Raw genomic sequence first — 12,123 nt, 5'->3', positions numbered from 1 at the left:
TCACTCACTCACTCACTCACTCACCTCACTCACTCACTCAATAACTCACAGAAGGCTGTCTGTCTGTCACTCACTCACTCACTCACTCACTCACTCACTCACAGAAGGCTGTCTGTCACTCACTCACAGAAGGCTGTCTGTCACTCACTCATAGAAGGCTGCCTGTCACTCACTCACTCACTCACTCACTCACTCACTCACTCACTCACAGAAGGCTGTCTGTCACTCACTCATAGAAGGCTGGCTGCCCGTGTCCTGCTCCAGCTCGTCCTCCTCAATGCAGTCGTAGGGCCAGTGGCTGAAGGAGGGTACGCTGCCCAGGGGGTAGGGGTGCTGGTGGGCTTGGGGGTGCTGGTGAGCAGGCGAGGGATACAGGTGCAGGTTGAGGGAGCCCAGCAGTGAGGAAGAGGACTGGGAGGAGGAAGAGGAGGTGCTACTGTTGGAGATGGTGGAGTGAGGCCGCTTAAAGGGCGTGGAGTGGTCGAAGGAGGACACCGCGATGGACGCCCTGGTCCTGGACTCTGGAGGGAGAGAAGGAAAGATTGGGTAGAGAACATGAACATTTCACTGTACACATTTCTATCTATGGATCATGTCTCCGTGGAAGGAGGTATGAGGCTACTCCGGGACAACCACAGAATACAGGAGGTATGAGGCTACTCCGGGACAACCACAGAATACAGGAGGTATCAGGCTACTCCGGGACAACCACAGAATACAGGAGGTTTCAGGCTACTCGGGACAACCACAGAATACAGGAGGTATCAGGCTACTCCGGGACAACCATAGAACACAGTTCTGAAGAGTATACACACAACATTGTCAGTGAGGTAACGTTAGAGGAGAGGACAGTACACTAGCCAGACAGTCAGTCTAGCATGGGGTAATGCAGAGCACGTTCCTATTCTTCCTCTTGTTTGTCTTATCTGAGCTGTACATGTTACATTGTGTCTAGTGTTTGAGTTGATGCTACATTGTGTCTAGTGTTTGAGTTGATGCTACATTGTGTCTAGTGTTTGAGTTGATACTACATTGTGTCTAGTGTTTGAGTTGATGCTACATTGTGTCTAGTGTTTGAGTTCATTGTGTTTGTTTTGTATTCTTTGTGTACAAAATCACAAAACTTCAGTTCTGACTCCCTCTGCTGCATTAACTTCAGCTCTGACTCCACCTGCTGCTTTAACTTCAGCTCTGACTCCACCTGCTGCATTAACTTCAGCTCTGACTCCCCCTGCTGCATTAACTTCAGCTCTGACTCCACCTGCTGCATTAACTTCAGCTCTGACTCCACCTGCTGCTTTAACTTCAGCTCTGACTCCACCTGCTGCTTTAACTTCAGCTCTGACTCCACCTGCTGCATTAACTTCAGCTCTGACTCCACCTGCTGCTTTAACTTCAGCTCTGACTCCACCTGCAGCTTTAACTTCAGCTCTGACTCCACCTGCTGCATTAACTTCAGCTCTGACTCCACCTGCTGCATTAACTTCAGCTCTGACTCCACCTGCAGCATTAACTTCAGCTCTGACTCCCCCTGCTGCATTAACTTCAGCTCTGACTCCACCTGCAGCTTTAACTTCAGCTCTGACTCCACCTGCTGCATTAACTTCAGCTCTGACTCCCTCTGCTGCATTAACTTCAGCTCTGACTCCCTCTGCTGCATTAACTTCAGCTCTGACTCCACCTGCTGCATTAACTTCAGCTCTGACTCCACCTGCAGCTTTAACTTCAGCTCTGACTCCACCTGCTGCATTAACTTCAGCTCTGACTCCACCTGCAGCTTTAACTTCAGCTCTGACTCCACCTGCTGCATTAACTTCAGCTCTGACTCCCTCTGCTGCATTAACTTCAGCTCTGACTCCCTCTGCTGCATTAACTTCAGCTCTGACTCCACCTGCTGCATTAACTTCAGCTCTGACTCCACCTGCAGCTTTAACTTCAGCTCTGACTCCACCTGCTGCATTAACTTCAGTTCTGACTCCCTCTGCTGCTTTAACTTCAGCTCTGACTCCCTCTGCTGCATTAACTTCAGCTCTGACTCCACCTGCTGCATTAACTTCAGCTCTGACTCCACCTGCTGCTTTAACTTCAGCTCTGACTCCATCTGCTGCATTAACTTCAGCTCTGACTCCATCTGCTGCATTAACTTCAGCTCTGACTCCACCTGCTGCATTAACTTCAGCTCTGACTCCCTCTGCTGCATTAACTTCAGCTCTGACTCCATCTGCTGCATTAACTTCAGCTCTGACTCCACCTGCTGCATTAACTTCAGCTCTGACTCCACCTGCTGCTTTAACTTCAGCTCTGACTCCACCTGCTGCTTTAACTTCAGCTCTGACCCCACCTGCTGCATTAACTTCAGCTCTGACTCCATCTGCTGCATTAACTTCAGCTCTGACTCCATCTGCTGCATTAACTTCAGCTCTGACCCCACCTGCTGCATTAACTTCAGCTCTGACTCCATCTGCTGCTTTAACTTCAGCTCTGACTCCCCCTGCTGCATTAACTTCAGCTCTGACTCCACCTGCTGCATTAACTTCAACATCCTTTGATATCTGACATGCAACAAATCACCTGCGACAGACACAAGTCCAGACAACCTCATTCCTGCTAACAGGACACTGTGTCAGTACACAACAGCTGTCTGGTGGAGTAGGAGTGTAGATGTAGACTCTGAGAGGATATTTCAGCTGGAACAGAACATCTCAAGGGTTTAAAGGAGGAGAACAGGGGAGATGTGCTCTGAGATGTTGGGATGTTGTGTTTTGATTCAGTCAACTTGACAACGCACCCGTATCCTGGCAGAGAGAGCATTTACAAATCAGCCTTTCTCATCAGCAGCTGCATTGGCAGACATGTTGTTGAAAGTCACATTCAGCAAACAGAGAGAAACAAAGAAAGAGAGAGAGAGAGTGAGAGGGAGTGATAGAGAGAGATTTATTTTGTGGATTTTGTATGCTAACCTCATAAAAATAATTTCCAGGCAAATTAGGTTATCATAACATATCGTAGCGACAGCTCACCTGACCCCTTCATGATGTAATCAATGGCTCGGTCACTAATGGCAGCATCACTAGGCTTGATGTCCATGAAAGGCTTGCTGCCAATCCCCATGGAAACCATCTCTTTCAAGCGCACCTCTGTAGTTAAGAGAATAAACACGTTATGACCCTCAATCAGACACACAGTGAGAGGTTCCATTTGATGTACCTGAGGTTGACTTGAACCAGACATGTCACCTTTTAATGAATGGTACAGAATGTTGTCAACACAGGCCTCAGGTCAGACAAGAGACATGCCACCTCTTAATGAATGGTACAGAATGTTGTCAACACAGGCCTCAGGTCAGACAAGAGACATGCCACCTCTTAATGAATGGTACAGAATGTTGTCAACACAGGCCTCAGGTCAGACAAGAGACATGCCACCTCTTAATGAATGGTACAGAATGTTGTCAACACAGGCCTCAGGTCAGACAAGAGACATGCCACCTCTTAATGAATGGTACAGAAGGTTATCAACACAGGCCTCAGGTCAGACAAGAGACATGCCACCTCTTAATGAATGGTACAGAATGTTGTCAACACAGGCCTCAGGTCAGACAAGAGACATGTCACCTCTTAATGAATGGTCCAGAAGGTTATCAACACAGGCCTCAGGTCAGACAAGAGACATGCCACCTCTTAATGAATGGTACAGAATGTTGTCAACACAGGCCTCAGGTCAGACAAGAGACATGTCACCTCTTAATGAATGGTCCAGAAGGTTATCAACACAGGCCTCAGGTCAGACAAGAGACATGTCACCTTTTAATGAATGGTCCAGAAGGTTATCAACACAGGCCTCAGGTCAGACAAGAGACATGTCACCTCTTAATGAATGGTACAAAAGGTTATCAACACAGGCCTCAGGTCAGACAAGAGACATGTCACCTCTTAATGAATGGTACAGAATGTTGTCAACACAGGCCTCAGGTCAGACAAGAGACATGCCACCTCTTAATGAATGGTACAGAATGTTATCAACACAGGCCTCAGGTCAGACAAGAGACATGTCACCTCTTAATGAATGGTCCAGAATGTTATCAACACAGGCCTCAGGTCAGACAAGAGACTCTTAATGAATGGTACAGAATGTTGTCAACACAGGCCTCAGGTCAGACAAGAGACATGCCACCTCTTAATGAATGGTACAGAAGGTTATCAACACAGGCCTCAGGTCAGACAAGAGACATGCCACCTCTTAATGAATGGTACAGAAGGTTATCAACACAGGCCTCAGGTCAGCAAGAGACATGCCACCTCTTAATGAATGGTACAGAAGGTTATCAACACAGACCTCAGGTCAGACAAGAGACATGTCACCTCTTAATGAATGGTACAGAAGGTTATCAACACAGGCCTCAGGTCAGACAAGAGATAGAGGAATCACTTGTTCCATAACACAACAACAGAGATGATGAGCTCATGTCCAGATATGACCCACGACTCCCCCTCTGTGGCCGTGGTTCCTCACCCCTGTTTCGTAGCGCCTGCCTCCAGAGGATCTTTCCGATGATGGCTGTCCACACGGCCTTGACCTCTCCAGAGCCGGCCTGCAGGATGAACGTGTCCTGGGACTTCCTCCTCCGGAACCAGATCTCGAAACGCAGCCCGCTGTCGCCCACGCTCTCTGTCATTCCTATCTCTGCCGTCTGAATGAGTAGCCAGAAACAGTCACCTTTACAGGAAAACACTGACTGTGGTGGTTTTGAGATTTCACATGGTGGCACAGCAAACTGAACATAGTGGTGTAGCGCCTCCATTGTGGAGAACCCTGCTAACTGTGGTTCCACACCTCACAATAAACCATACAAACATCACTGCCTGAACACAACAACATAGCATAATGTTAGCCAACTGGCTGAAATGATTTAAGGTAGAACGTCATATTACTTCATAGTTCATTACTTCATAGTTCATTACTTCATAGTACAGTGCCTTGCGAAAGTATTCGGCCCCCTTGAACTTTGCGACATTTCAGACTTCAAACATAAAGATATAAAACTGTATTTTTTTGTGAAGAATCAACAACAAGTGGGACACAATCATGAAGTGGAACGACATTTATTGGATATTTCAAACTTTTTTAACAAATCAAAAACTGAAAAATTAGGCGTGCAAAATTATTCAGCCCCCTTAAGTTAATACGTTGTAGCGCCACCTTTTGCTGCGATTACAGCTGTAAGTCGCTTGGGGTATGTCTCTATCAGTTTTGCACATCGAGAGACTGACATTTTTTCCCATTCCTCCTTGCAAAACAGCTCGAGCTCAGTGAGGTTGGATGGAGAGCATTTGTGAACAGCAGTTTTCAGTTCTTTCCACAGATTCTCGATTGGATTCAGGTCTGGACTTTGACTTGGCCATTCTAACACCTGGATATGTTTATTTTTGAACCATTCCATTGTAGATTTTGCTTTATGTTTTGGATCATTGTCTTGTTGGAAGACAAATCTCCGTCCCAGTCTCAGGTCTTTTGCAGACTCCATCAGGTTTTCTTCCAGAATGGTCCTGTATTTGGCTCCATCCATCTTCCCATCAATTTTAACCATCTTCCCTGTCCCTGCTGAAGAAAAGCAGGCCCAAACCATGATGCTGCCACCACCATGTTTGACAGTGGGGATGGTGTGTTCAGGGTGATGAGCTGTGTTGCTTTTACGCCAAACATAACGTTTTGCATTGTTGCCAAAAAGTTCAATTTTGGTTTCATCTGACCAGAGCACCTTCTTCCACATGTTTGGTGTGTCTCCCAGGTGGCTTGTGGCAAACTTTAAACGGCACTTTTTATGGATATCTTTAAGAAATGGCTTTCTTCTTGCCACTCTTCCATAAAGGCCAGATTTGTGCAATATACGACTGATTGTTGTCCTATGGACAGAGTCTACCACCTCAGCTGTAGATCTCTGCAGTTCATCCAGAGTGATCATGGGCCTCTTGGCTGCATCTCTGATCAGTCTTCTCCTTGTATGAGCTGAAAGTTTAGAGGGACGGCCAGGTCTTGGTAGATTTGCAGTGGTCTGATACTCCTTCCATTTCAATATTATCGCTTGCACAGTGCTCCTTGGGATGTTTAAAGCTTGGGAAATATTTTTGTATCCAAATCCGGCTTTAAACTTCTTCACAACAGTATCTCGGACCTGCCTGGTGTGTTCCTTGTTCTTCATGATGCTCTCTGCACTTTTAACGGACCTCTGAGACTATCACAGTGCAGGTGTATTTATACGGAGACTTGATTACACACAGGTGGATTGTATTTATCATCATTAGTCATTTAGGTCAACATTGGATCATTCAGAGATCCTCACTGAACTTCTGGAGAGAGTTTGCTGCACTGAAAGTAAAGGGGCTGAATAATTTTGCACGCCCAATTTTTCAGTTTATGATTTGTTAAAAAAGTTTGAAATATCCAATAAATGTCGTTCCACTTCATGATTGTGTCCCACTTGTTGTTGATTCTTCACAAAAAAATACAGTTTTATATCTTTATGTTTGAAGCCTGAAATGTGGCAAAAGGTAGCAAAGTTCAAGGGGGCCGAATACTTTCGCAAGGCACTGTACGTATTAAAACCCTCTGTGTGTGTTGTCGTTGTCACCTTGTAGGACTGCTTGTAGATGTACAGGTCGTACCCTCCCTCAATCTTTTTGCTTTTGCTGAAGAGGATAAGGTCCTCGAACAGGAAGACGTGACGGAGGTACTTCCTGCGGCCACACCACACGATGAACTCATCCTGACACCTCAGCTGACCCTGTTCCTTCAGGTTCACCTACAGCAGCAGAGACCAGAGGAGACCTTTCACATGACTTACTCTGATATTTTCTTCCAAACTATTTCCTCTCTCTCTCTCGATTCAATTTAAGGGCTTTATTGGCATGGGGAACATATGTTTACATGGCCAATTCTCTGTCTCTCTCTCTCTCTCTCTTTCTCTCTCTGTCTGTCTCATATGCATACATTTTTCATATGGGTGGTCCCAGTGGGAATTGAATGCCGGTGCCACGCTCTACTGCTCTACAGCTCTACTGCTCTACAGCTCTACTGCTCTACTGCTCTACTGCTCTACTACTCTACTAATCTACTGATCTACTACTCTACAGCTCTACTGCTCTACTACTCTACTAATCTACTGATCTACTGCTCTACAGCTCTACAGCTCTACAGCTCTACTGATCTACTGCTCTACAGCTCTACTGATCTACTGCTCTACAGCTCTACAGCTCTACTGCTCTACAGCTCTACTGATCTACTGCTCTACAGCTCTACTGCTCTACAGCTCTACTGCTCTACAGCTCTACTGCTCTACAGCTCTACTGATCTACAGCTCTACTGATCTACAGCTCTACTGCTCTACAGCTCTACTGCTCTACTGATCTACTGCTCTACTGCTCTACTGATCTACTGCTCTACTGATCTACTGATCTACTGCTCTACTGATCTACTGCTCTACTGCTCTACTGATCTACTACTCTACAGCTCTACTGCTCTACAGCTCTACTGATCTACTGCTCTACTGATCTACTGCTCTACTGATCTACTGATCTACTGCTCTACTGATCTACTGCTCTACTGCTCTACTGATCTACTACTCTACAGCTCTACTGCTCTACTGCTCTACTGATCTACTGCTCTACTGATCTACTGCTCTACAGCTCTACTGATCTACTGCTCTACAGCTCTACAGCTCTACTGCTCTACAGCTCTACTGATCTACTGCTCTACAGCTCTACTGCTCTACAGCTCTACTGCTCTACAGCTCTACTGCTCTACAGCTCTACTGCTCTACAGCTCTACTGATCTACAGCTCTACTGATCTACAGCTCTACTGCTCTACAGCTCTACTGCTCTACTGATCTACTGCTCTACTGCTCTACTGATCTACTGCTCTACTGATCTACTGATCTACTGCTCTACTGATCTACTGCTCTACTGCTCTACTGATCTACTACTCTACAGCTCTACTGCTCTACAGCTCTACTGATCTACTGCTCTACTGATCTACTGCTCTACTGATCTACTGATCTACTGCTCTACTGATCTACTGCTCTACTGCTCTACTGCTCTACTGATCTACTACTCTACAGCTCTACTGCTCTACTGCTCTACTGATCTACTGATCTACTACTCTACAGCTCTACTGCTCTACTGCTCTACTGATCTACTACTCTACAGCTCTACTGCTCTACTGCTCTACTGATCTACTACTCTACTAATCTACTACTCTACAGCTCTACTGCTCTACTGCTCTACTACTCTACTGCTCTACTGCTCTACTGCTCTACTGATCTACTGATCTACAGCTCTACTGATCTACTGATCTACTAATCTACTAATCTACTACTCTACTGCTCTACTGCTCTACTGCTCTACTACTCTACTGATCTACTGCTCTACTGATCTACTACTCTACTACTCTACTGCTCTACTGCTCTACTGCTCTACAGCTCTACTACTCTACTGCTCTACTGATCTACTACTCTACTAATCTACTACTCTACTGCTCTACTGCTCTACTACTCTACTGCTCTACTGCTCTACTGATCTACTACTCTACTAATCTACTGCTCTACAGCTCTACTGCTCTACTGCTCTACTACTCTACTGCTCTACTGCTCTACTACTCTACTACTCTACTACTCTACTGCTCTACTGCTCTACTGCTCCATCCCCCCCAACTTACATCACATCCTCGGATGGCGTCCATGGCCAGCAGGTCATTTCCGTGGCGCAGCTGGAACTTAACCATCTCCTCTGCGGTGCGGAGGTCAGAGAGCTCCTGTTCCTGGGACTGACCACACTCCTTGATCAGGTCCTTCAGCAGCAGGGCGTACTTAGACATCCTCTGGATAGGCTTCAGCAGGTAGGACGCCAGGTCCATCTTATCACCCAGCTCCAACTGCTTGTTCTGGGGAGACAGACGGGTTAGAGGTCAGAGGGTAGAGGTCAGAGGTCAGGATACATACAGAAAGATAAAACAGACCAACAGACAGGTAGGACACCAGGTCCATCTTAACACCCGGCTCCAACTGGTTGTTCTGGATAGCAGACACACACATAGAGGAGGATGAGAGGGGATGTAGGACTCCGTATGCAGATGTACAATAGCTTTTCTAAATGGGAATTCTGATGTCAATTCAACTCTTCCATTCTACATTGGTAGACGTCCAGTAGCTATGTGAAGTTTGACAATGGGAATTCTAATGTTACTCAGTGTAGAACTAGCGGATATACATTAGTAGCACCCTATATGTTGTTAGGCTCACACAACTTTACAATTAGCCTGTTGCTGTGAAGTAGTTTCATATTGGTTAAAGGTTAGGTCTGGTGTTAGTACAGCTGATCCTAGAATGGTAGTAACCAGAGGCGTTTCAGACGCACCTTAAAGAATCCATTCCCGTGGCTGGTGAGTAGAGCGTCAGACTGAGGCTTGTTCTTGCTGTAGAGAGCGTACATTCCAAACTGATCCTCCTGCACACAGGAATAACAAGTTACCACTCTGACGACAGTCAAACTGATCCTCCTGCACACAGGAATAACAAGTTACCACTCTGACTACAGTCAAACTGATCCTCCTGCACACAGGAATAACAAGTTACCACTCTGACGACAGTCAAACTGATCCTCCTGCACACAGGAATAACAAGTTACCACTCTGACTACAGTCAAACTGATCCTCCTGCACACAGGAATAACAAGTTACCACTCTGACGACAGTCAAACTGATCCTCCTGCACACAGGAATAACAAGTTACCACTCTGACTATAGTCAAACTGATCCTCCTGCACACAGGAATAACAAGTTACCACTCTGACTACAGTCAAAGGTACACACACAGGATGTGTTCCAAATGACACCCTATTCCCTATATAGTGCATTACTTTTGAATAGGGCCCATAGAGAATAAGGTGCATTATTTAGGGAATAGGGTGCCATTTGGGACGCGGAACCGGTGTTCTGCGCTGGGCCTAAACACGGAGACTCATTTAGCTCATGAGGCCTTGATTCCATCAACCAACCATTAGGATTCCATCAACCAACCATTAGAATACCATCAACCAACCACTATAATATTATCAACCAACCATTAGGATACCATCAACCAACCATTAGGATTCCATTAACCAACCATTAGAATACCATCAACCAACCATTAGGATTCCATCAACCAACCATTAGGATACCATCAACAACCATTAGGATTCCATCAACCAACCACTAGAATATTATCAACCAACCATTAGGATTCCATCAACCAACCATTAGGATTCCATCAACCAACCATTAGAATACCATCAACCAACCATTAGGATTCCATCAACCAACCATTAGGAATCCATCAACCAACCATTAGAATACCATCAACCAACCATTAGGATTCCAATAACCAACCATTAGGATTCCATTAACCAACCATTAGGATTCCATCAACCAACCATTAGGATACCATTAACCAACCATTAGGATTCCATCAACCAACCATTAGGATTCCATTAACCAACCATTAGGATTCCATCAACCAACCATTAGGATTCCATCAACCAACAATTAGGATTCCATCAACCAACCATTAGGATTCCATCAACCAACCATTAGGATTCCATCAACCAACCATTAGGATTCCATCAACCAACCATTAGGATTCCATCAACCAACCACTAGAATATTATCAACCAACCATTAGGATACCATCAACCAACCACTAGAATACCATCAACCAACCATTAGGATTCCATCAACCAACCATTAGGATTCCATCAACCAACCATTAGAATACCATCAACCAACCACTAGAATACCATCAACCAACCATTAGGATTCCATCAACCAACCACTAGAATACCATCAACCAACCACTAGAATACCATCAACCAACCACTAGAATACCATCAACCAACCATTAGAATACCATCAACCAACCATTAGGATTCCATCAACCAACCACAAGAATACCATCAACCAACCATTAGGATTCCATCAACCAACCACTAGAATACCATCAACCAACCACTAGAATACCATCAACCAACCACTAGAATACCATCAACCAACCATTAGGATTCCATCAACCAACCACTAGAATACCATCAACCAACCACTAGAATACCATCAACCAACCACTAGAATACCATCAACCAACCATTAGGATTCCATCAACCAACCACTAGAATACCATCAACCAACCACTAGAATACCATCAACCAACCATTAGGATTCCATCAACCAACCATTAGGATTCCATCAACCAACCACTAGAATATTATCAACCAACCATTAGGATACCATCAACCAACCATTAGAATACCATCAACCAACCATTAGAATACCATCAACCAACCACTAGAATATTATCAACCAACCATTAGGATACCATCAACCAACCATTAGAATACCATCAACCAACCATTAGAATACCATCAACCAACCACTAGAATATTATCAACCAACCATTAGGATACCATCAACCAACCATTAGGATTCCATCAACCAACCATTAGAATACCATCAACCAACCACTAGAATATTATCAACCAACCATTAGGATTCCATCAACCAACCATTAGGATTCCATCAACCAACCATTAGAATATTATCAACCAACCATTAGGATACCATCAACCAACCATTAGAATACCATCAACCAACCATTAGAATACCATCAACCAACCACTAGAATATTATCAACCAACCATTAGGATACCATCAACCAACCATTAGGATTCCATTAACCAACCATTAGGATTCCATCAACCAACCATTAGAATATTATCAACCAACCATTGGGATACCATCAACCAACCATTAGGATTCCATCAACCAACCATTAGGATTACATCAACCAACCATTAGGATTCCATCAACCAACCACTAGAATATTATCAACCAACCATTAGGATTCCATCAACCAACCATTAGGATTCCATCAACCAACCATTAGGATTCCATCAACCAACCATTAGGATTCCATCAACCAACCATTAGGATTCCATCAACCAACCATTAGGATTCCATTAACCAACCATTAGGATTCCATCAACCAACCATTAGGATTCCATCAACCAACCATTAGGATTCCATCAACCAACCATTAGGAT

General features: G+C 44.8%; 2 protein-coding genes across 4 annotated transcripts in view; both read right to left on the bottom strand.

Moving 5' to 3' along the window:
• zgc:158766 (uncharacterized protein LOC100009641 homolog) overlaps nt 1–12,123 on the bottom strand; it is an 84,102-nt gene that overhangs the window by 7,346 nt on the left and 64,633 nt on the right. For all 3 annotated transcript variants that reach the window (XM_036936302.1, XM_036936299.1, XM_036936305.1), the window contains exons 17-22: nt 9,409–9,498; nt 8,711–8,935; nt 6,629–6,799; nt 4,513–4,690; nt 3,021–3,137; nt 231–521 (exon numbers count right to left, since the gene is read on the bottom strand). In XM_036936302.1, coding sequence (XP_036792197.1) covers nt 231–521; nt 3,021–3,137; nt 4,513–4,690; nt 6,629–6,799; nt 8,711–8,935; nt 9,409–9,498 — 1,072 coding nt within the window. The remainder of the gene's footprint in view (nt 1–230; nt 522–3,020; nt 3,138–4,512; nt 4,691–6,628; nt 6,800–8,710; nt 8,936–9,408; nt 9,499–12,123) is intronic.
• Nucleotides 528–3,014, bottom strand: LOC118937387 (inner centromere protein-like). The gene has a single exon (XM_036936309.1). It carries the CDS (start codon nt 2,600–2,602, stop codon nt 1,028–1,030), a length of 1,575 nt encoding a protein of 524 aa, XP_036792204.1. The 5' UTR covers nt 2,603–3,014; the 3' UTR covers nt 528–1,027.

This window comes from Oncorhynchus mykiss, chromosome 2 (assembly GCF_013265735.2).
Source record: "Oncorhynchus mykiss isolate Arlee chromosome 2, USDA_OmykA_1.1, whole genome shotgun sequence".
In the NCBI taxonomy this organism is placed as follows: domain Eukaryota; kingdom Metazoa; phylum Chordata; class Actinopteri; order Salmoniformes; family Salmonidae; genus Oncorhynchus; species Oncorhynchus mykiss.
Note: the sequence above shows the minus strand (reverse complement) of the source record. Positions and strands in the feature narration are given on the sequence as shown.

Bases quoted from the DNA above. Each gene is read 5' to 3' on its own strand.
- LOC118937387 (XM_036936309.1), bottom strand. From the start codon at position 2,602: ATGAGGTTGTCTGGACTTGTGTCTGTCGCAGGTGATTTGTTGCATGTC.